The 25,480-nt window shown below is 37.2% G+C and overlaps 1 protein-coding gene across 1 annotated transcript; it reads left to right on the top strand.

Annotated features, from left to right (window-relative positions):
- Positions 1 to 1,589: 1,589 nt before the first annotated feature.
- On the top strand, positions 1,590 to 24,785 carry enpep (glutamyl aminopeptidase). The gene is made up of 20 exons (XM_053335850.1): positions 1,590 to 2,409; positions 5,694 to 5,835; positions 6,861 to 6,995; positions 7,146 to 7,266; positions 10,896 to 11,050; positions 13,226 to 13,339; positions 13,435 to 13,569; positions 13,742 to 13,807; positions 14,007 to 14,072; positions 14,167 to 14,327; positions 14,688 to 14,770; positions 15,124 to 15,260; positions 15,966 to 16,021; positions 16,112 to 16,262; positions 17,636 to 17,709; positions 17,944 to 18,042; positions 18,554 to 18,727; positions 19,029 to 19,169; positions 21,793 to 21,874; positions 24,621 to 24,785. The coding sequence occupies exons 1-20, from the start codon at positions 1,775 to 1,777 to the stop codon at positions 24,768 to 24,770; spliced, it is 2,877 nt and encodes a 958-aa protein (XP_053191825.1). The 5' UTR covers positions 1,590 to 1,774; the 3' UTR covers positions 24,771 to 24,785.
- Positions 24,786 to 25,480: the final 695 nt, after the last annotated feature.

Below are 25,480 nucleotides of genomic sequence, written 5' to 3'. Positions count from 1 at the left end.
GACCAGCCTTACATTTGAAGAAGCCAATCAGGAGGAGTGAATTTAAAGTATTTCTTGGAGCCAGATTTTGAAAATGATAATAAACTGAAGTTTTCTCAGTGCAATCTTCGATATTTAATGTCACACTGAGTTTGACTATTTAAAAAAAAATCAAATATCCAGAAATGTTCTAGTATTTTTTTCTTATGTTTAAGATTTTTACTGGTTATGTATATATATATATATATATATATATATATATATATAGATATAAAGATTAGGTGTGAGGTGAGATGTGAGGTGTGAGGTGTGATGTCAGCTGTTGGTTTTATTGGAGTGGGTCTGAAGCCCAAAGTTTCTAGTCTGCACCATATTTTCTGTTTGGAGCAAAGGAGCGTCCAAATAAGGAGCGTTGGGTGTTTCGTTTCATGCTCAAGCTAATGGTAACATACTGGGAACACAGAGTGCTGCGCACTTGTGCTGACATCAGCTACTTTAACTAAATGATGATAACAGGGCAGGTGTCATAATCAAGTAAGATTAAACTTGGTGAAATATTGCAACAATAGTCCAACTCAGTGTGAGTCCCAGAACCCTGGAGAGGAGCAGGTGAGAAAACTGTCAATCACAGCTGTCAATCAACACCCACACAGCACATCGTATCTGCAGTCTAAATAATGGAGCAATAACTTCCAAAATGATAACCAGCAAGAGGGTCTGAATTTAGAGATTGAGACTACAGTGACTATAAATAATTTCCACACAGTATTTGTAGAGAGAAGTTTACCCTTTAATGAATGGGAGTCAATTGCTACCAGGGATTCTTTGGAGCTAGCATCTAGTGGCTGTCGGTGGCACTGCACTTCAACATATTTCTGCATTAGCTTCAGCATCAAACTGTGGTAGTTGCTGCTTGTTTGCTTGAAGAGTTCCAAATGCAATGTGTATTAGATTTACAGATTTTTGTCAAAGTTCAGTGAGTCAGCAATGTCTGGGATCCTCCTCTGTGGATCATGAATATCCGCAACAAGTTTCATGGTAATCTTGCCAATAGGTGTTGAATTATCTTGCTCTGGACTGATGTGTTGGACAAACAATTGACCACCTGAGTAGATGACCAACATCATCATCCCTCTGCTACTGGAATAGGAATAAAAAAAGAATATTTCTGAATAGTTAATCCTACTACTGTGGCGCAACACAGTACAACCATTGTTTTCTTTTTCTTTTCACACGACTCTGTTGCAATCACTGTTATGTTGACCAAAGAGCAAATGCAATAGCAGTCACAGTCATGTCCAAACAATAGACCTTTTCCCCTGTGTATCTACTGTCAGAAGGACAGATTCCACAGGATCCAACTGACTTTGAAATTCAAATAGCCGTGACAGAGACTCAAACCAAATACACACACACACACACAGTGTTGCACTTATTTCAATGTTTTATGTACTTTGTATAGTTTTGCAATACAACGCATAAAGTTGAGCTGTTGATTGACAGGCAGATTGTAGATGTTTAACAGGAGGAGGCGTGTTAGCAGCACTTAGGACAGAATAAATCTCTCGCTCAATGTGAGATTCTCTCCACTGTCTGACAGATTCTCTCTCCTCACCTCCTCCTCTTTCTTCTCTCCACCCCTCAGCCCCACAGAGGCAAGCTTTGGATCAGCTCACACAGCTAATCTAAATACTGCAGGAGCCAAAGCCTGCAGCTCTGACTTCAGGTCAACATTACAGGCTTTTACCTGGAGCCATAATTTAGTCCAGAGAAGTGTGTAGACTTAGGAGTCGCCATGGTTGACAGCATGGACTTGGAGAAGCAGCAGAAGCGCTACTGCATCCGCGGCAAACATGTAGTCATCATCTGTGTGACGGTGGTGGTGTGCTCTTTGGCAGTGGGCCTTGGGGTGGGCCTCTCTGGGTCTGACACCACCACCCCTACTTCCCCTACTACAGCTCCCACAGCAGAGCCTACAGAGCCCCCTGCATCTGGCAGAGGCCCCTGTAAGCCTTCCTCTGACTCCAGTGGGGACTGGAGGAATTTCCGTCTGCCCAACTACGTGATCCCAACCCACTATGACCTGCACCTGGAGCCGGATCTGGTCGATGACACCTACACAGGCACTGTGGACATCCATCTTAAGGTCACCAAGCCCACTCGCCATCTGTGGCTCCACATCAGGGAGACGTTCGTCAGCGCCATTCCCAGGCTGAAGGTGCTGGACAGCCAGGGGGGGCAGAAGGAGGAACATGTAAAAAGCTGCTTTGAGTACACACCTCAGCAGTATGTGGTGGTGGAGGCCACACAGGAGCTGCCTGTCACCAGCCCAGAAGAGGTGTATGTTCTTAGTCTGGATTTCCAGGGGTGGCTCAATGGCTCCGTGGTGGGATTCTACAGGGTCATCTACACTGAGGATGGAGTCACCAAGTAAGTTGTTTGATGGGATTTGAATCTGTCATAACCGACACGCACATAACTTATATGCTTGTTATTAAAAGAAAACAAAGTGGCATGTAGACAGAACATAGCTTTAGTCTAAGACTTTATTACACCTAAGAGTATTTTAACTCAATCTAAGAAGCATATGAAAATGAATTGGTTTTGAAACAAAGGATATTTTTAATTGTTCTTGAATGTATCTGTCGATCCATAATTGGTATATAAACACACAGTGGATGAAGACATAATCATATACATATACATTACAATAATGTTACTAGTGTAGACAATCTAAACTTAAAAGGGAGAAAATAACAAACAGAAAGAAAACAAAAATTACTCTAACAATTTGACAAAAAGGTTCTACCTGTAAGTAGAGAGAAGGAGAAGCTTGAGTCGAGATTTTTTTTGTCAAACTGTTGTTTCTGCTCAACTAAAATAATATTTTATTACTAGAGCAATCTACTGATGCACTGGGTGAATATATTGATTGAATAATCATTTAGCATCTTCTGGCTATGTCATGAAATAATGATATGATTTCAGATTCAGTTTTTTGTCCCCAAATTCAGCAATCAGATTTATTGGCATCTTCACCAGCATTTGAAATAATGTTTTGGGGGATCAAACTATGCTTGACTGTACATCACTGAGATTGTCCTATGAAAACGTCAAGAACAATTTAAAAAAAATAATGACAATGCACTTTTACAGATAATTAGATTTTTTTTATCAGCCCAAGTATGCATTACATCTTATACAGGTGTAAATGATTAGTGAAAGGTATCCCATAATTGCCACCTGACAGTCACAATCATGCATCAGCTGATGGGAACAATAAAATACCAGCCACCAGTCAGGGTTCAGTAAAGTGTGTACCCCACCCCATGCCTTCCCCACACCAGAATTGGACGGTCAGTTCTCAGAGAAGTTTTGTAACTTTCCGAAACCAATAATCTGACAAGCAGACCCAATTGGCAGTGATTGGCCAGGTGTGTGGAGGTGAGAAAGTAGGTGGGGTTTGAACTTCTCTCTCAGACTCTCTTTTTTCATTCTTCACACAAGTATTTCTATCACTCTTTATATAAACAACCAAGTACAAGAATATCTATATATCTATATCTCGTCGTGCTTACAATATATCAGTAGTCTTGCAGCAGCTACAAACAGGAGAGTAACAGAGTAAAGGAAGTAGAAATCAAAGCATGAATTATCTGTTCAAGAACTGGAAAAAAACCTCATGCACATTATTGAGTTAGATGTTCCATGGAATGCGTGGTTTTAATTGCATTGCATATTTATCAGATTTCAGTTTATGATGATGTCTTCTGTACATCAAATTAATGGAAAGCATCAGTGTGGCAGCACTTCTGGAAAAAAAGAAGACTGTGTTTATCTAAGTGTTTTAAATAATCAAAGGTTGGGTTTTCACTTTCTATCTTCTTTTCATTGCTCACTTTTATATTTCTATGATTGAAATAAGGATGAAACAAAACAAGTTATTATGTCTCATCAAAAGCCAAAATCAAATGCGGATGTTAATCTGACCAGAGGTGTCATTTGAAGCAAATTGATAAGGTGCCTTAGAAACAGCAACACAGATTTTATTCAGCTGTATAAAAAGATAACATATATATTTATAGTTACTGTTTATGCTTTTTTTATAACCATGAAAAAAAGTCTGCTTTTACCTTCACATATCACAGTCATATCCAGCTTCGATGTAGGTGTTTTTGTAAGTAACAAACAATGCAAATAGCCTACTGTGGTTTACTGGAGGTCATGCCTATGTTTTCTACAGTCCTATGTTCCCTCATTTCTAAGACATTTTCCTCCCACCATATCAGGCCCTATGTTCCCTCAGGCCTCCCACAGGTATGATCATTCTCTAATGCACATAATGTGCTGTTGCCCCCCCTTAACTCCTTAATCCTGAGATATCACGCTGACAAGAATGAACAACCTGAAAAATTGCCATGGCTATCACTGGCAGAGAGGGATCATTTCTCTAAGCTATTTTTTTCTATCTATGAAAATGCTTGAAAGACAGGTGAAATTCTTTATTTTATTATTACACTGAAAGAATATAGTCTGATCATGTAAGTGACAGGATGCAGCTCTGAAGATTGAAAAAACAGCAGCACAATTTTTCACTATTATACTACAAAAGTCTAAGCATGAGAATTGGTTCTTAGCCTTTTCGAGAAAACAATCCTGATCCATGACAACTGAACAAGAATCATCTACTGATGAAGTGTGAAACATTCGGAAGCTCCAGGAAGAGTTAGCATTGGGACTGTTTTGTCAAACGATAAAATTCTACTTTCATCAAGAACAAATTGCTCCTGGTTCTGTTTCATTAAATCTTTGTTCACTTCCTTTGAGTTAATAGGTTATAGTCTATTGTTTAAAGTGATGCACTGTCCAGAATTAAGTAAGAATAACAAACACTCATCTGCTCTGTACTTGTTGTGTGCGCCTTCACTGAGAGCAGCTGTGGTCATCTTGGATTCATGTCAATTACAATGGATTCCAATGGTGACACATGTTTAAACTGCAGGAAAAAAATGATCACAACACACTTAGAAACCTCTCAAAGCACTCCAGAGACATAAATCCACTTCTGTCCTGTTGTGCTGGGCTCTATGTACATATTCAAACAGTCATTGGCTAAATACATAACCTCATATACACTTAGACGCTTGGGAATGGTCAACAGAGATTACTTTGCAGCAGTGGGTTGAGAAGTTTTTAAGTTTTGGCATCTTCTCGCAGACATTAAAACTTAAAGTCTCCCCCGACTCAAAAATGTGTTTTTCTTTGCTTCCTGTACCTTCACTCAGATGTTGTTCTCTCCTCTGTGCAGAATGGCAGAGTGTTTTTCACATGTATCTACTGAAAGAGGAATATTTCTCAGAGTTTATCTTGAATATTATTGTAATGCAAGCATGATTGTGACATCTCAAGAAGTTATGGCCCAGAATGTAATTTACAATTGTGATATGGAAAACTTGAACTCTCCAGTGCACATAAACTGAGAATGGACTTTTCAATGAAGCTGCTGTGGTTGAGTTCATTGGGTCCACAGAGTTTGGCACCTCACTCAAAGATGCTTTAATTTAGAGTAGGTAAGACGTTCCTCTGGGATAAGGCTCAGTCAGGAGACCTAACTGTGATGGCAAACTGATACGATTCTCTTTTGTTTTGTTTTTAAATGAAGTTTCTGGTCTCATACTCTATCTGCAATAATCTGTCCTTTATTTAATCTCCAGAAAGATTGCTGCGACCGATCATGAGCCAACAGATGCCCGCAAGTCATTTCCCTGCTTCGATGAACCCAACAAGAAGGCTACTTACAGTGTCTCCATCACCCATGATGATGTTTACAGTGCTCTGTCCAACATGCCTGTTGAGGTAGGATTCAAGTCAGAAACACAAGTTCACCCACTCCTTTTTCTCCATGTCTCTGTACATTTGTGATGTAAGTACACAGAGATTTTTTTGCGTAATTTGAAACACCTTGTACAGATGCATCATCACCCATTGAATGCTGTAATTGACTTGTGTTAAATCCCTCCCCTAGTCTAACCTATGTGTTGCTTGTCCAAACATGTTTTTCTAAAGTACGCATTCAAATATTGTTATGTTAACATTTTAATTACACATTAGGCTATTTATTACACTCATGATCATTTATTACAATAGCTAACAGCTAACACTACACTGACATAGGTTATCTCCTGTCTTCTACATGGATCAGCTGGCTAGTTTGCTAAGTTTTGCCCGAGACATGTAGCTTTAGCTACCAGTCTTTTAGAATGAAACAATCATGTGAAGCCTACATTTACAGCCATTTGACAGGTTTCTATTAATCAGGTGGAAATATTAAAAAGTCAGTTAGATAAAGAGTTTCCAAACAAGTTTCCAGTGAGTTTGTGTAAATCAAATAGCTAGCTACGGCTAGTCAAATCTGCTTGTGTTAGTTGTCAATATTGCTACTTTTAGTCGGTCAAAATGTCTGCCGTAAAAAGGTCTATCAGAGCTCAGTAACTGTGTGTTTCTTCCTTTTTAATTCCATTGAAGTTTATTCTGGTTTCTGAGTTTTACTACATTTAAAATAGAAGGTTTTTTTTGTTTCATAGCTATGACAATTACTGCTATGAATTCCTTCTATACCGCTATTTTGCCAATAATACTGTTTATAATCCTATTGGACTCAGTATAGTTGCTGTAGGTGGAAAAAGCATAATTTCTCAAACTTTCCCATGGTTGAAGGAAAAAAGCAAAACAAAGAGAAGGGAACTAGGTTGGAGTGAACGCTCTGAATACTGAAAGCAGAGGAATCAATCTTGTGCCTCTGTTTTTGGGCCAGGGGATCCACCCAGCTCTACAGGCAGAGTGACATCCACATTAACCCATTAACCTTTTCCTCTCTCTAGGGAAAACCTCAACAACTATCTGGCAATAAAGTGAGGACCTCCTTCCAGAAGTCAGTTCCAATGAGTACCTATTTGGTATGTTTTGCTGTGCACCGGTTCCACCATGTGGAAAGAACATCCGCCCGAGGAGTTCCTGTGAGTTAACCATCATGTGTCACTAGCAGTACTATAACTTTACAATGAGAACTGTTGAAAAAAATTAAAATAGAAAGATTTATACTGTCAGACGAACACACACACACACATACACACACACTTTTGAATTGACTTCCTTTGTCTTTGTAGTTGAAAATCTATGCCCAGCCAAGTCAAATAAAAACGGCAGAGTATGCAGCCAACATGACCAAGATCATCTTTGACTACTTTGAGGAGTACTTCAACATGACATACTCCATCACCAAACTGGGTATGTTCAGACAAACTATTCAGTACATCATCATCAACATTTTATCACTCCATGTTAAACAGAGAAATGGTTAGATCCCTCATCAAACTCTGTGATGTACATACTGCTATACTATTATTATACTATAGTAATCATTTCTGGTTACAGTACATATAAAGGATATTTTTATGTGTTCCACCTTTGTGATCATGAGACCTACTTTGTTTTTGGGATCACACTTACTGTAGAAGAACCACTCTAAAAGTCCCTGCTGGAGTATGTATGTCCTCAAATAAACTCCACGCTGTTGCCTCAAGGTGCAACTGCCAAAACAGCCACAGGTGATCAGAATACTACCCCAGGAATAGTATCACTCATCCCTGGACTCAGCTGTCTAATGGTATTTACAGTAACATTTAACCCTTACATACTGTTCATATTCTTACTCATAATTAGTCTTTACACCAATTCACATTCAGAAATTCCCCATCAGTCTTTAATAAATGTTTGATTAATCCTTCTGTGAGGAAATACATTTACAATCTTAAGTTTAGAATAGGATGAATACAACAACATGAATGCAGATTTTTGAATTTATTTGATAAATGCAGATCAAATTTAGTTTAGTTTTAGTTTAGTTTAGTTTAGTTTATTTATTTAAAAAGGGACAGTGTACATTCATGAACATTTCAAATTACAATGTAAATGCACCGGAATTAGTTAAAATAGCTAGTTTTCATCTGCTGTCCCTTGCAAATATGCAAATGTCTCCATTTGCATATACAGTATAAACATGTGTATCAGCTGCACAAAAACTAAAAATTATGCATTTTATTTCCATTTTTGAAAACTTTAGGAAAAGTCTGGCTAAAAGAAATGCGTATATGATGTTTTTACAGCTCTCAAATGTAAAATGGGTCAAATTTGACCCTGAACAGTATGTAAGGGTTAAATACATTCAGTATAATTAAATAAACAGTGATGTTAATACACATATAGCATTCAGTCTAAACACTGCTACCTTTGCAAAGAGTAAAGGGCCTGCCTACTTAAACTCCCAATATATGACATATATTTTGGGGGAGCAACAACAATATAGGTATCCTAATATATATTAGGATATATATTTGTATATATCAATATTTGAGATTGACATATCAACAAATCCCTCCAAAAGTTGACTGAAGTTGATCACTCACATGTCTTACACACAGTTTAAATCACTGAATCACTGCTGCGCAGTTCAAATATAAGCCAGAGCATTACTGCTGTTGTTGATTAACACATGTTTTTCAGTGTAACTGGCTGAGTTCCATTGAGTCAATTACCTTTTGAAAAATAACACACATGCTTGTCTCTAGTGTGTTCAACATGTAGCTACTAGTCAAAGAGTTATAATAGAAATACAGAATACTTGGTGTTGACTGGTGAGGTAATAGGTTACTCACAGATTGTGTCAGGTTGTCTACATAAGGAGCTGAGCCACTAGCTCACGCTGGTTCAGCCTCATGTCCCAGATCAGCAACACTGACCCTTTAATATGCTGACATCAGCTTCAGATTTCACTCTTGTCCTATAATGTGCAGGGACTGAAATCTTATATCTATATGTAGTGAATCACATGTACCTGTATGTGGACCAAAATAGGAAAAACAAGTTACAATTGGGGGAAACAGTGAGCAACTTCACAATAAATTAGATAGAGACACAGGTACACAACAAAATGTATTTAAAAGGAAATACCGTCTGGAATCTATGGGGAACACTCATTTTGTCATCTAGGGGATGACCCTAAAAATAAAAGTAGATACAAATTGAAATGGGATTTTGTCAACTACCACATTTCTGTCTTTCTGTCTATAAAGTAGAGAGCTTACAGTAAAAAAAGCTAATTTATCCTTCAAAATAAATCCATACAATGGACAGTGTTGCAACTAGGACAATTAGATTCTAGGGAAAGAGATAAGAATGAACAGTAGAGTTATCTACAAGGTCATTAGACTTAATAGGGAAGTTATTCAATCCCTGCTTACTTACATGAAATCTGTGAGGAAGTGGACAGTCTAGCGTATCAAGTTGCTGGGAAATACAGCAGTGTCATATAAGTGCTCATCATGTCCTTCCCAGAACATCCTCCCAAATAGACACATATATAAACATAGACTAAACTGCTACGTAAAAAATGTGGTTGTCTGTCTTGGAGATTTTCTATTTCCTTCTAATTAGACAAATGGTATCATCTTACAAAATGGTAGTATTTTAGGGTGAGTTTAGGGTGTAGAGTATTTGATCTTATTTATAATGAAAAACAAACAGGTTAGAAAGATTACAATGAAAATACAAACCTCAATGTACAAGCTCAGTGCAACAAAATTGAGTACACCTGTGACCACTGAAACAAAAGTAATTACACCTGTGACTTTCAATTAAGACTAATTTCATGAACAAAGTTGTAGAAGAACATGTGAATGCCCCAAATCACAACAAAAGTATTTTCAAGGCACTTTACACATAGAGCAGGTCTTTAATTTAATTTAAAGAGACTCAACATTTCCACATGAGTAAGCACTGCCTGAACAAGGAAGAAATCAGATTGAGAGACTTCATAAAGATGGGAGAGATCATTGGTAGACCGCTGAACAGAGGCCATAACACAGTTGCAGCAGTGGTTATCCTACCAATAAAGAAGGTGCAGTGGCTGTCCTTGAAAAGTGGCAGCATGCACAATTCACTATATACCCATCCTCGTATTGACATCCTTGGCAGGCAAGTGGTCCTGATTTCGCACAAGGATTATCAGTGGAAATTTGGTGTTTCGGTGACAGTGTGAAGCTCAGATGGTGTGAAAGATAATGCATGAACTCAGCCTCTGTGGACAATGTCCAAGAAGTAAACCATTACTCACAAAATGGCACAAAACTGCAAGATTAAACCAAAGAATACGAAAATTATATTTGGAGTGGGCCTGGCCAGGTCTACAACAGTGACTGCATAGTGCTGATCATGAAACATGGAGGTGGGATGGTGCTGATATGAAGCTACTGTGGTGGAGATGACATTTATAGATGACACTGCAAGTTCATTTACCCAAATACTAGAATGAAAAGATGATCCCAGTCTCAAGATGGTTGAAAGGAGAGGACATTTCCAAGATCTTCCAACACACTGCATAAATCAAATAAGAGTTATTGGAGTAGAAAAAAGTTAAAACTATGACCTGGCCAAGTATGTACCTTGACCTGAATCCAATAGAATACATTTAGACTATTTTAAAGAGGAAGGTAGTGGAAGAAAATCAGTCCAGCAAAGAACAGCTGAAAATCTGTTAGGAAGACATGAGATTTGAGCAAGACTAGTCTCCATGCCCAGGAGAATTAAATCTGTCATCAGAGATAGAGGTAGACATACCTAATATAGAAAAAATAAAACAACACAGTTTCATTAATAAGGGTCTACAGTCCCAGTTTTGTTATATACAGTATTGAACACATTTTCAAGGAACCATAAATATTCCTTTCATGGTCAGTATTCTGTATGATATAATCTAACAGTTCGCCACTATCTCCTGGTCTGAATGAGTAAAGTCATAATGCAATGAAACACATGATAAGTTGTTACTTAAATGCACTCTCTGTTATGTTTTGATCCAGATAAGATAGCCATCCCTGACTTTGGTACTGGTGCAATGGAAAACTGGGGCCTCATCACCTACAGGGAGACCAACCTGCTATATGATGAGAACCAGTCATCCTCCTACAACAAGCAGCGAGTGGCCAGTGTTATCGCCCACGAGCTGGTTCACCAGGTACCACACCACCCACAATAAAGTTTTATGTATGTCAAGTGAGCTTCATAAATATGCTGTATATATGTTAGTAATAAGTAAGAGATGAAGATATGAAGAAGGGGCAGTAAACAGTCAGTAGCATTGCCAACATAGATTACATTGTCATCAGCATATAGAGACACCTGATAATCAGTACTGTAGTAGTAACTGAAGCATCCAGCTCAGATAAAGTTATTGCCAGTTTTCATCTTCAAACAATGAAGATGAAAACTGTGTAAACTGTGGTAAACAGTTAAGTTTAAGATCACTAGGGGTAGTGAAAACATGAACAGTAAAAACGACCATGGCATTGGGATTAGAGTAAAGAAAAGTTATATATAAGGTGGTAGTGGTGGTGACAGTGGAGCCCATGATGATCAAGAGTCAAGTATCCATTCTTCATCTTTGAGCTAGTACAGGAAAGATAATCTAAGATTTTCAAAGTCAGGCAGCTGTTGCATCCTGATGGTGAGGTGAGTGGGGGCATGATTTATAGGGTAAAAGAAACAGCTGTGGTCAGTGAAAGAAGTCATTGTCTTTGGTATAGTAATGTCAGTGCAAGTCTTACCTGCAAGGGCTCCACAATGGGAGCCAACATAGACTCGTACACAGGAGGTTCTACTGGGAAACAAGACTTAACAGCACAGGCCAGCTGCGATAGATCAGCCTGAGGTAAACAGATTAGATAACTGTGGTTTCCTCCTAGTTGCTGATATTGGTGGCAGCAGCTTAAAACAGTTGTCTGTTGTCCCCGTTTTCTACATCCCATGCTGAAAACAAGCCAGGTAATGTTAGCAGCAAGTCCATTTGTGGCAGGCTATCCTGACCAGGAGACTCAAAGCTTAAGATCTGAATGTCCAATAACTAAAATATTTTAATATGTTAAAACATATAGATTAAACATAAAGATAAAACAACAAGGGTCTAAAAGTATAACAATTAAAAATGTGGCATATCAGAAAATGCTTTCATATTACATTCTGCAGTGTGCCAACTTTATGTATCTTGTTGTTTAATTTGGAGGACATCCATTTATATGAGGACAGCTTACTGTTTTGTTTTTGGCAATGGTATGATGGGATGGAATGACGTGTTAAAGACAATTAAATGTTAACAGAAAGAGTACAGAGTTCACTATTGTAAATCCCCTCTGTGCTATTATTCAAGCTTTAATGATACATGATCCAAAATCTGGGAACATTTCTCTGCAGGATATCAGCTGTTTTATTGTGATGGGAGATAAGAGACCTTGAGGCAGTCAATAAAGTTTTATGAACTGTTCAAAGTTACAGGAATGAGGCACCATTGATGTATAAATAACTGCAAGCTTCTCACAATAACTGAACAATAAACGTTTACAGGATGAATGAAATATTGTACGTATATATAGTATGCTAGATAGGATTACCAAAGAGGGCCACTGCTGAGTCAGGGCCTGACTCAAACTTAAAGGTCCCGATGCAGGCACCAAGTTTATTGTCTAGTTGTGGTAATGTTTGATTTCAGTTAATCTCCATAAAATAACTACATTCATCCACAACAGGGTCTCAAAAGTGCTATTTTTCTGGATATACACTCTATGATTTGCATTTTTTTCTTTATTTTGAGTTTTTTTTTCTGTGTCAAAATACAACTTTAATACCTTTATTACCATAAATTCAAACTAAATCCCATATTAAAAAGGCATTAATATACGACTGATAACACATTTTTGGGAAACATGTGCAGGCCTGTTGCACTGAGGAATAGTGGAATCACCTGTACTGTAGTAGATCACATAATGATTGTAACTGAATGTCCATTTCCATAGCATTAATTCCATCAGTACGACTACAGTTATGTCATACTCACCACTCTACTGCTTTCATTCACTCCTTTTTCACAAATGCTGTTTTCATTCACTAATTCATTTATATCATGTCTTGTCTGATGTTTGAGTGCTATCAAGTTGAATGAAACTCATCAATCATCACATGAATGTAGTTGCTAGTATTACTGGGCTGGAAAGCAATGATAAAAGCACAAAGCAGGCAGAGATGTAAGAACAGGGAGTTAGAAACAGCCCGTATGGTTTTTTTGTCCTTTACAAATTGTCTGTGTACTCCTTTTCCTTTGTTTGGGTCCTAGAAACTCATAGTAAATGTCTCTTCACAGTGGTTTGGGAACATTGTGACTATGGATTGGTGGGATGACCTCTGGCTTAATGAGGGTTTTGCCAGTTTCTTTGAGTACATCGGTGTGGAGAAAGCTGAGCCCAGTTGGGGCATGGTGAGTTCCTAAATCTGCATTACACTATTAGTCACAATGAAGACGTGTCACTTTGAGGACTACTCTGAAACTCGTATTGCCTCTTCGGTGTACAGCGAGACATCATGATCATCAGCGATGTACTTCCTGTCATGGTGGATGACGCTCTGCTCTCCTCTCATCCGATCATTGTGAATGTGTCGACCCCGGCAGAGATCACCTCTGTGTTTGATGCCATATCATATAGCAAGGTAGGACCACCAATTGTATCATTGCTAATGAATACAGTACAAATACATCCTACAAATGCTACATTTTTCCATGGAGACAATAACATATACATTTCATTACCCACATAAAACAGACCAAATGTATCAAGTATCATGCAGCACAAAACAATGAATATACTTGTACATTTTCCAGGGAGCGTCCATCCTCAGAATGCTGGAGAGCTGGATGGGTAAAGACATGTTCAGAGATGGCTGTAGAGTAAGTCAGAGTCAGTCCTCTCTCATCCAATATAGTAAGAAATCTAAGTGAAGTATGAATTTTTCAACATGGATCTTATTTACAACATGTTTTAGGATTTTGGGTCTGAAAGTGAATCATGTTCTTCAATGTTCTATCAATGAAGCTTCAATGTTTCCAGCAGCTAATTAATAAAGGCCTGTATTTCTTTTTCCAACAGAAATATTTAAAAGACTACCACTTTCAGAATGCCAAAACAGCCAACTTCTGGGCATCTCTGGCCGAGGTATGTTTCAGCTTTCATCCTTTCAAAGCCAGACTGAAAACCATTGTATTGATTAGATGAACTGTAGTGTTCATGTTCTAATCTCTTTGCTCAGGTGAGTGGGTTGCCAGTTGAGCAGGTAATGGATACATGGACCAAACAGATGGGTTATCCTGTGCTCGATCTATCTGTCTCAAACACGAATGCCAGACTCAGCCAAAAGCGTTTCCTCCTGGATCCCAACGCTGATGCCACCCAACCTCCTACACCTCTTGGGTCAGGGATACAAAGAATATTAAAACTCCTGTTTTACTGGTTAAATTCTCAGAGCTGTCTGAAGTGGATAAAGATGGTATTTCCATAGTTTGGCTTAGTCAAACATTACTTATCAAACCTCTGACAATCACACTGAAGAAAATCTGAAGAACCAACTGAGAATAAAAGATTCTCTGAGTGTGAGCAATCAGACTCATTCATTAAGTCACTCAATCCTACTTACAGCAAATTATAAAAGTAATTTTTAAGAGCAACTCTCAAGTGCTCAACTCAAATTGCCAGTTGTTTGAGTAAGTGAAAAAGATTTTCACTTGGATTGTCTATAGTTGCATTAACAACATCAATGTGTTTTTGTTACAGCTACAAGTGGACCATTCCAGTCACATGGCACTCTGTGAAGAGTGACAAGGATAATGTGATTATGTTTGACAAGAGCAACACAGGTAGTATGCTCAACTTCAGAAGTGTGTAGTCATCTTCAAAATATTAAAAATAATCCAAATTATGTACTCAACACTCTGCTGTTAAGCCAGCTATTATTTAGCATACAGACCATCTTTCTCTCATCATCATAGGCAGTCGAATGAAGTAGTAGAAATGAAGAAGTATATGAAGAAGTGAGAAAATTGTTAATGTATAATTGTATTATTTAATATTTTCCTGTTATTTTTACATTTTATTTGTTATTATTTTCCTTTCATTTGTCTCTCAATTAATATGGTCAGACACTTTAAATGTGATAGTAAAAACAAATAGATTTTCTCTGTAGCTCACACTGATCTGTGCTGTTTTTCAGAGCTTGTTATCAGTGGCTACTCTCCTGCTGTGGACGGCCTGCTGAAGGTTAACAATGATCATATTGGATTCTACAGAGTCAACCATGATGACTCTATGTGGAACACTATTAGCCAACAGCTTCAAAGCAACCACACAGTAAGGCTGTGCAATATGACCATGTACTGTATATCAAGTGATGATCATTTCATCATTTCATATTTTGCTTTATTATTTCTTTCAGTGTGTGGCAAATCACACTCTTTAATCACAATATTTTTTTTTATCATTTAGAGTCTGTCTATCTTTTGCACAGATTACATCAATGAAATCTTGACTTTTTACTCGCAAAGCTTTCAGAAACAATAAAGTATGATATGAAAAAAGCTGAACATTAAAATTCTTAGAAGGTCTACAAACAAATGCTGAGCAAATCACATAACAGGAGTATGATGTATTTTCAGAGTTAAATTGATGTGTTTTGAGAAAAAAGTTGTTTTAAGACTGAAAAAGAAGCATAATGTATATATTTTTTCATATTTGTTTCTCAAGTTATGACTTTTTATCATGACTTTTTTTGAGTTTATGATTATTCTTGAAATATTGCTTTTTAAATTAGACTTTTTAAAATTTGAAAACTTTGCTTTATTTGAATATTTGATCATTAAGTACTGTCTACCTACATTTAACAAATCTCACATTCAAAATTGCCAGATGTGCACTTTATTTACAATGAGTCAAAAGCATTGTAGCTTAGTCTTCTACCTACAATACTAATATCATAGCACTGTAGCATCTGACTATGGTTCTTCATCATGGTCTCTCTTACAGTGAGATTCACTAACAGTTTTCTTGTTTGAACAGGAGTTTGATGCAGCCGATCGTACGAGCTACATTGATGATGTTTTTGCTCTCGCGAGGTAACATTTCAATCAAAACGGCACTGTACAAACATTCACATCAAAAATCACATATGCTGACATTAAATGCTGCTTCATGTCACTTTTCAGGGCAAATATCATTGATTATGGTAATGCCTTCAACCTCACCAAGTATCTAACAAAGGAGACTGAATACATAGTGTGGGACCGTGTGGCTTCCTCTATGGCCTATGTTCGGGACATGCTGTCAAACAATGATAAGCTCTACCCAAAGTTTCAGGTGAGAGAGCTGTTCATTCTTCTATGTGCTGATGTATCACATTTCAAATAGAAAAACATGTTCAAATTGCAAATGTATTAGAATTGTCAATCAATCATGTCAATACAGAATGTCTTTTTTTTGTGTTGTAAATAAAATCAATTTATCCCCAAAGCATAAATGATCTTCAATCTGAACAGCATATGACGCAGTCAACCTTTAGACCATAAATAAATCTATAAGAAGTCAATGATTTAATGATGTAGTATGTTGTCCAAAGTCTCAAACTGTACTACAGGAGGCACTGGTGTTGGATATTAGGTGGGGTAGGATATTTATTTTAATAATAGCAACACAAACTACAGTAATAATAATAAATCCACTGAAAGACAACATAAAAGGAACATGTTCAGAGAAAGGCATACTACAATCATTGAGAGCTAAGTGGCAGAGCAAGGGATTTAAATCTAGAAAACACACTAAATGTATCAGTGATCTTGATAAAAGCTAGTACATAGTGTGATAAATAGCAGTAAGTCATCTCTTTATAATTGAATTGTATGTTTTCTGGTAATTGTTTAAATGCTTCTAACCAGGAGCCTGATTCAACATGAAAATGTGTGCATGTGGATGAACCTCATATCTCACCCCTTACGCTCCCACAATGCACCATAAATGATCAATACAAAAGTCTTGATGAATATTGATGTACATGTTGTTCCTGTGGAGAATGACAGCAGTAACAACCGCAGCTGTTAATACAGCCAGTGCAACAAACAAATCAATTCCTCAAATGAAACAAAGTGGTTGTCACATGAAACAGAGCAAGTGAACCCAAGTGCGGACAAAGCATACTAATGTTATGCATGAGGCCCAGTGTCACTTACACTTTGAACTAGAAGCCCAGTGACTAAAAAGCAAAGTGACAACCCTGTGTTGTACCCCCACCTGTGGAAATATTATAATTTATAGTATTACTGAAATAAAATGTATGGAATATTCTGAATAAGGACTCTTTTTTCTGCATATAAAGGTATGCATTCCTTTATATCCGACATAATTTATGACCCATAACAATATCTAGATATGTGAATAAGCTTGGTGATTTTGATCAAATCCAGTTCTCTAACCACATATTTGCTTACTCTGTTATATACGGTAGTAATATCTGCATCCAGGGTTAAGAAAGAAGAAACTGTCAGAAAAATGATTTCCAAACAGAGAAACAAACAGAAAATAAATGTTTCAAGCTGTAAATAGAATCATTTGATCATGTCACAGTTGATCAAAAAGCACATCAACTGTAAATGTATATTGCACACTGTAGACTGTGTACTTGGAGAATACAAAGTGTTTTTATTATTAAAAATGCTGCTTTTGTTTCTTCTCTCTAGAAACTTTTCCGTGACCACGTTAAAGCAATTTCAACTCAGCTTGGATGGAATGATGTTGGAGAACAGACACAGAGGTGCTAAAACAACTTACTGTCACCTATTCATCAGATTTTCATATTTAAGAAAACACATCAAATCTTTCCTTTGTCTACGTTTCAACATACAGTCAGTGAACACGACAACAGTAACAATTTTACTCAAACACAGTCCTCTGCAGTCTTTTACGTTAACCCATGTACAAACTTAACCTATGCAGAGGAGTGAGCCATGATTCTGTCAAGTGACTATTGTTTGTTTTTCTTTGTCAGGTTACTGAGAGAGACTGTGCTCAGCATTGCTTGTCAGATGGGAGATCAAGACTCTCTGAATGAAGCCTCTCACATTTTTGAACAGTGGCTCGGTGGAAGGTACACAACATAAAACTCTATTCAATCTAAACAATTAATTCTTTGAACCAGTATATAATACCATTGCGCAGGTTTATAAAGTGAAGTGAGCTGTAAAGTGATAAATATTAGCTTATAATAATAAATATATCCTTATTCATCACATACTGAATTTCTTATTTCATTTTCATTTAAAAAAAGTACATTCAGTGACTGTTAAAGGTATCCAATTTCATAAATAATCCTCCCAAACCACATGTTCATTACATGAAGTAACATTTAAAAAATATAAGAAAAAAAAAAATACAAGAAAAATACAAATCACAAAGTCAACATCAGAACCTTCATGAAGGTTTTATTGTAGCGATGTTAGATTAGTTGGTTTTAGAAATGATGTTTCAACAAAGAAGAGTCAGTCAGAGACATACTGTATTGTGTTGTTTGTCATGTATTTTTAGAGAAGGTCCAGGAACTGTACCCATAATGTAACCAGTAGCTTCACATTAAACTGTCTTCATGGTTTGGTCTCCAGCAACGTAGCAGTGAATCTAAGGCTGCTGGTGTATCGATACGGCATGAAGAACTCAGGCACCGAGGAGAAGTGGAACACAATGTTCGACAGGTACAAAAGCACCACTCTGGCTCAAGAGAAGGACAAGCTGCTGTATGGACTGGCATCTGTGGAGAATGTGGCACTTCTGCACAGGTAATCCAAACACCTTATCTTTACACAATGCTTAAGATAATAACCCAACAAATTTTTTATTACATCATTTTGGTTGTGATGAGATTCCACATTAGGAGAGGTCTACCAATGAATGTCTTCTTAGTTTGGGCTCAGTGTTGGAAAGACTGCTACTATGCTGCTACTTAGAAGACACTTTTAGACTCTTCACTCTTAAAGGAACAGTCTCATATTTTGGGAAATACACTTTCAATTTCAGCCAGAACCAGTCATCAAATCAAACCAGAGTCACAGATTAAAATCTTGTCTCGTGATCTAACAGGCTACTAGAGGCAACTAAAGATGAGTCAGTGGTGAGGAGTCAGGATCTGTTTACCGTGGTGAGATACGTGTCCCTCAACCCAGTGGGCCAGAGCATGGCCTGGGACTGGACCACACTCAACTGGGACTACTTGGTCAACAGGTGAGTGCATCAAGGTGTTTGAACTGACAGGGATTACCACGCAGACATACCACAAAACATACTCCTCAAGCCTTAACATCTCCTTAATGGAATCATCAGGTAAATGGGTCACATTAGGAAAAGTCTGGCTAAAAAAAATGTGTATATGTTTTTTTTTACAGCTCTCAAATGTTAAAACAATTGACCCTGAGCAGTATGTAAGGGTTAAGAATCATTTCTATGTATGTGTAATGTGTGACTTTCTAGACTTCACTACAGTTTTCTCTGATCTATCTAGTGACTATGAAGAAACTGAGCTAACTAAGCTTTCAAGATGAGATTTAAAATAAAAAATGTCATGAATTTGCAGTTGATTTACAAATAAAGAAAATTAAGCCGTCACAAAGAAAGAGAGCAGAGGACAATGCTTCTGTTTTCCCTGGTAGTTATCAGTGGTTATATCCCATAGTTATTTGTTAGGTGGTCAGCCTCTTTCTATTGTCTTACTGCTATATGATAAATGTGAAATATTGCATGAGAAACTACTTGTATCTGTGTATGTTAGGTTTTAGTTGAATTGAGTATGCTACCATAATACAAGTGATTGCCTTTTGTTTTCTAGAGGCTTTTATTCCAATTACCTACAAATAAGTAGAAATCCATCATAAGTTGTGGTTGAAAATGAGTTTGCTTCCACTTTAAAGATGACAGTGATCAGCTGTTTTAGAAATGTATGGAGTCTTAAAACTATATACATATACTATATATTTGACCTCTTCAGTAGGAAGCAATGGGCATGTTCTTTGTCACTTGGCAAACCAGATGACACCTAAAATGTCAAAGGAATGGAGTACTGCACTGTACTGTAGTCAAGTAATGTCATTGCTGAATATCACATTTGAATTCTTTACCTTTACCCTTTTATTGCAAGCCTTAAAATAACTTTATAGTTCCTCCTTTAGACTTTGGCAGCAAGCTAACAAGTGTCACATGAACATTGTAGGGTGTGTATAGTGCATAACTACCTTCTGTACAGAATATGTTAGGTTAAACAGTAACAGTAAGATTAAAGCTGTTTAGGAGATAAAATGACAACTGCTGTAACATCTGTTTGAAGTTTCTGTCGATAAGGACAAAAGGCAGAGCAGCATGCTTCATAAACAGTGTTGTTCAGAAGAGATGGATAATGACATTACATTTGAAATAGATAAATCCTTGAAAGGTTCAATGGGAAGGAAGCTCTAACCTCATGTTATGCTTTAGCTGGAGGCCCATTTATCAATCTAAATAAACATAAAGTGTACATGTGCACATAAGCTGAAAATGGCATGCACCATAAAGTAATCAGATTTATAAAGATTCATTTAATGCCTGTTATAAATAACAGTCTACATGGAAGGTGTGCATGGGAATCAACCTCAAATGTAGCCCTGTACACACACACATTCATATAATAATAATAATAATAATAATAATAATAATTAAAGCTACAAGCAGCGGTGAACGGGGCCTCACCCCTCCCCCCCCCCCATGCATGTTGGTTTACAGATACAATAGGGCTTTGCACTGGCCAGTACTCGGGCCCTAATGATAATGATTATAGTTTTATTTATATAGCACCTTTCACAGACCCAAGGATGCTTTACATACAGATACAAAACAAATGCAAATATTCATGAAAGTCAAAGTATTCATGAATACTGATGTACGTGTGTTTCTTCAGCTGTACCAATTAGTCTCTGTCTTTATACACCTGGCCAATGAGTGTCAAGAGTTAGCGACAGCCATGAGTGATCGTTTAATGTTTTAGTTCCCCATTTTTCAAAGGTTTCAGAAAAGATGTGTAACCCTGAACAACCATATACAACCTCAATAAACATTCCTGTGGATCATAAAGTCAGACAACTCTGTTGAGTTCTTCATCCTGCAGTGGGCCACTTCCTGTTTTTAAGTCAATATCTACAATACAATAAACACTGTATTCATTTATATTTACTTAAAGATCCATATATGTATAAATCCATATATCCTGCCACATCCTGACATCATTCATTTAAACAGCTGCTGCTCCTCAGCTGAGCCTCTCCTCTGCACTCTGGTGAGATAACGCTGATGAAACACTGAGCAGACTCTGATTTAAGATTGGAGTTTGGCTTATGACTTTTCAAATTAAAAGATGATTATGGAATAGTTTTGGCTCACCACAAGCACAAGTACAGATAACACTTCTGGCTTGAATGTTTCTGATAATGTGGATTTATAATGAACACGTGATATGAAGTGAAATTAAATGTGTGAGAGGTTATTACACAATCTGGCTGTAATTCACCAACTCACCATCAGAGCCAATTATCCCTGTCTGCAAAATGTGTTTTATATGTTTTCTGTGTGGTAAGTGGTGTAAGCTTCTTTTACACTCTGTTTTGTGCATATGCAGTGATTATAAATGACACTCAGAGCATGTTGTAGTGTGAAGAGCTGCACTCAATTTATTGAAATGGAACAAAAAATATATATATACCATTTGTACCTTCTCACAGTGCAGAGTATTCAGGGTTTGACTGGCAATGACACCTTCAGAAAGATGATAGTGATGCTGTTGTTGTATTTCACTGAGCATGGTAATGTATTTTCTTTTCCACAGGTACACCATCAATGATAGGAACCTCGGTCGCCTGCTCACTCGAATCTCAACCACCTACAACACAGAGCTCCAGCTGTGGAAGGTTAGGACTGCTCTTTCTTTCTTTCTTTCTTTCTTTCTTTCTTTCTTTCTTTCTCTTTCTTGGAAAACAGTTTTAATTGAATTTGTTAACTATTATGAGTTGTATTAGCCATAGTACACAGTACACAGAACAGAAATGAAGAGTTTCTATGGACAATCTTCACATTTAGAAACCTTGGCACATGTGTTTTTACCACAGGTCACCTGTAGGGGGCCTTAGGGTTAGGGTTAGGAAGGGTTAGGGAAGATGATAATGTGTTTAAGACTCCCAGTCTACTTCATGATGTATGAATGGGATAACAGTATCTCCCACTCATCCCTTTGCCAATATTTAACTGTTACATAAACTGCAATATAGACCTAAGTCTGCAGGTTGACTCTACATGAGGACACTCATGTAAACAGATTCAGATTCCTTTATTTGTCATTTTTATTTCCACATAAAAACAAAATTGTGTTTCACACATCCACCAATGAGTAATTCAGTGTAAGACAAGACTGTAAAATGATAAGCTAATAAATAAGAGCACTAATAAATAAACTAAGATTAGGCTAAAATAGAATAGAATAAAATAAGTAGTTTTAACAAAATACTAAAATATTTTTAGAAGAACAGTCTCATGTGCAGTGCACATTACAAATGTGTTATGCTACTGTCAGTGGTGAGGACCAAAATAAACAGCTTGCACTCAGTGAGACAAGATGGCTAACAGGAATACTGTGCATGTATGTGTGCAGGTATGCCATCATGTAGTTCATTAGTTAACAAAAGATATAAAGAAGTAGTAGAGACCTTCACGCTGTCACTAAAGGGATCAGGTCAGTGCAGACACATCAGATGAATATAGTGCAGGTATCAGCTGTGACATTTGAACATTGTGCTTTGTTGGAAGCTGAAGTATTATCCCATAAAAGTGTCAGCTGTGCCTCTATGTGTCCTGCTAGCTTTGCTCTCTGCTGCTCTGTTACTGACATTCCAGAGATTCAGATTGAGACTGGAGCGAACAATGCCTCACGTATAATGATGGTTGTCGGGGTAACCTCCACCAGCCTCCCATTGCTTTTTAAAATAAACAGGATTTTTACATGAATGGCTTCAACACAATGCTAACAAACACTTTAAGTCCAGGTGTAGTTGTAGTTATACAGCTGGGATTACTGAGTCTGGCAGCAGCAGCAGGTCTCACTGCAGTAAAACATTTCTTCTTCTCTCTTCAGGAGAGCAGTGACTGCAGGAACACCAGCAGTGTCCTTACAGTCATGCTGCCTGTCTGTCTCCATTCATTGTTTTTCTTCTTCCAGCTGTTTTATTTCCTGTCTGTGTACTCTGGCTCAAATACACACACTTGGTCAAAATGAAATAACTCCCAGTTTTCCTCATAATAGTCTACAGGATAATCCATCATTGCACATAGTTCTTTTAGTGTCGTTGAAGCCTCATACATATAAGCAAGCAGAGCAGATGAATATGTGGGTGGCTATTTTATGCAGTTAGCCATAATGCTGCTACAGGCAGCTAGTTCCTGTGTTTACTTTTATTCAGACTCATAAACAAATTTTGAAGCAATTCATGTCCTGATAACCAACATTAAACATGAAAACAGCTGCAGAGAGCAAAGAGTCACAACAGCCACATTTACAGGAAATCAGATTCAAATTAACTGGAATGAACCTTTAGGACACTGACCACTCAGTGTTGAGAGGGAGTGAACCTCAGCAACATAAAATAACTCTGTTTCAGTCAATAGTTTATATTAAGATAGACAACAAGTGATGAGAGCAGAGCTGCTTTGAGTTATAAATAGATGATTTAGCTTTAAAGAGCTGTTCATGTTGAGGCAGAGACTCACTCACTTCTGCCATCAATGCCATCAACAAATCATGAAACAGTGAGAAACACATGAATATTGTCATATCAATTGACCAAATAAAGTACAGAATGAAATCAATAAAACTTAAATCTATTGACCCTTACATAGTGTTCAGGTCACATTTTACCTGTTTTGACTATTTTGTCTTTTACTCTGAAATTTGCTGACTTTTCCCAAAGTGACCCAATATGCACAAAAATGTTATACTCTTGTATAGATGCTACACATTTGTTTTCCATTGATGCTGTTCTGGGTCAAATGATCTCTGTATCTATTGCCATGTGTTTATGTTAAATGAATAGTTCATAGTTTTAATAAGATAGTAGTTTCTATGATGTAGCAGTGAAGACTGATGGCTCTAATGGTTCTACAATAAACCCCACACTTCCATAAAGTTCTGCTCATTTTACCTTTACATTCAATACATTTACATCATTATTGCTATGTTATATTTTCATGTCTTAGGTCAAATAGGACATGATATTGTGTGATAGGAGCTAAAAATACACTCTCTCTGCTCTCTGAAACATGAATCAAGGTTTAATCACATTTATTGATCAGTCAGATTGACTATTGATGCTTTCTAAACACATCTGTGCTTCAATATTTAGAATAGACACTTTTTATCAGGGGATTATTAGACTGGGTCAACATTGACCCGTAACATACTACGAGGGTGTAGAATATGAACAGTATGTAAGAGTTAAGAAAGCATTATCCCTGGTACATGGGTTGATATTAAATAAATCCAATGCAATAATATGTGTAACTATAATATACAGATTTTGAAGCAGAGTGCATAATGTCACACTAATTCAATTGTTGACAGTTCATGTTCAGGCTTCTTGTAACATTTCTACCTGCTGGTTCTTATAGATGGAGAATTTCTTCAGTCTGACTCCGAATGCTGGCGCTGGAGAGATGCCCAGGAAACAGGCACTGGAGACGGTGAAGAACAATATTGCATGGATCAAGAGTAATGAGAATGAGATCAGCGGCTGGCTGAACAGCAATGTTGCTGAGTAGTATGAGCATATCAAAGCCTCTATAGATACTCCGTCAGTACACATGCTGAGCTATTCTTTTTAAGGGCCAAAGGAGGGAGCTGCTGATCTTGACTCATCATTGGAAAAGAGAAAAACAATCAAAACAAATCAAACACAAAACAAATGATGACGTTGATGCTCTTTTCTCTCGCTCTACTAACAATCATTTTCTGTTCATTTCTGCACTCATGCTCATGACTACAAGGATATATTTATATATTATTCAGTCCCTACTACTCCATGTACTTTATACTGTACATTTTATTTCTATTTCTTCAATATATTTTTGTAAAAGTTTAACTTATAAAGGAAATCTGAATTATTTGTTTTGTCACAAATGCAAATGTTTGTGTGATGCTTTTTTTTTTCATTGAATGAAATAGCTGTGGACTGCATGTGGGTGCAGCTGCATTATGTACTTTGGAGGTGATATGATCAAAAAATGAGAATTCTGTATTTTTATTTTTCATTGTAAACAATGTCTCAACAAAATGGAAATGTAGGATTGTAAACTTGTTGGAAATGGGAAATTGAATGAATACATTTTTGTTAAAAATGACTGTGTTATCTTTTTATTTTAGTTTTGTCTCATTAGAAGTAAAACCTAACTTACTGGCCTGTAGTTTAACAGCAGCATGGTGTGTTTTCCCATCAGTGTGTTATAAACACTCTGCCTTTACACTGAGGAAC

This window comes from Scomber japonicus, chromosome 16, assembly GCF_027409825.1.
Source record: "Scomber japonicus isolate fScoJap1 chromosome 16, fScoJap1.pri, whole genome shotgun sequence".
In the NCBI taxonomy this organism is placed as follows: Eukaryota; Metazoa; Chordata; class Actinopteri; order Scombriformes; family Scombridae; genus Scomber; species Scomber japonicus.
Note: the sequence above shows the minus strand (reverse complement) of the source record. Positions and strands in the feature narration are given on the sequence as shown.

Bases quoted from the DNA above. Each gene is read 5' to 3' on its own strand.
- enpep (XM_053335850.1), top strand. From the start codon at position 1,775: ATGGTTGACAGCATGGACTTGGAGAAGCAGCAGAAGCGCTACTGCATC. The intron at 11,051-13,225 runs GTACCACACCAC...GTCTCTTCACAG, and splicing joins CCCACGAGCTGGTTCACCAG to TGGTTTGGGAACATTGTGAC. The intron at 13,340-13,434 runs GTGAGTTCCTAA...TTCGGTGTACAG, and splicing joins CTGAGCCCAGTTGGGGCATG to CGAGACATCATGATCATCAG.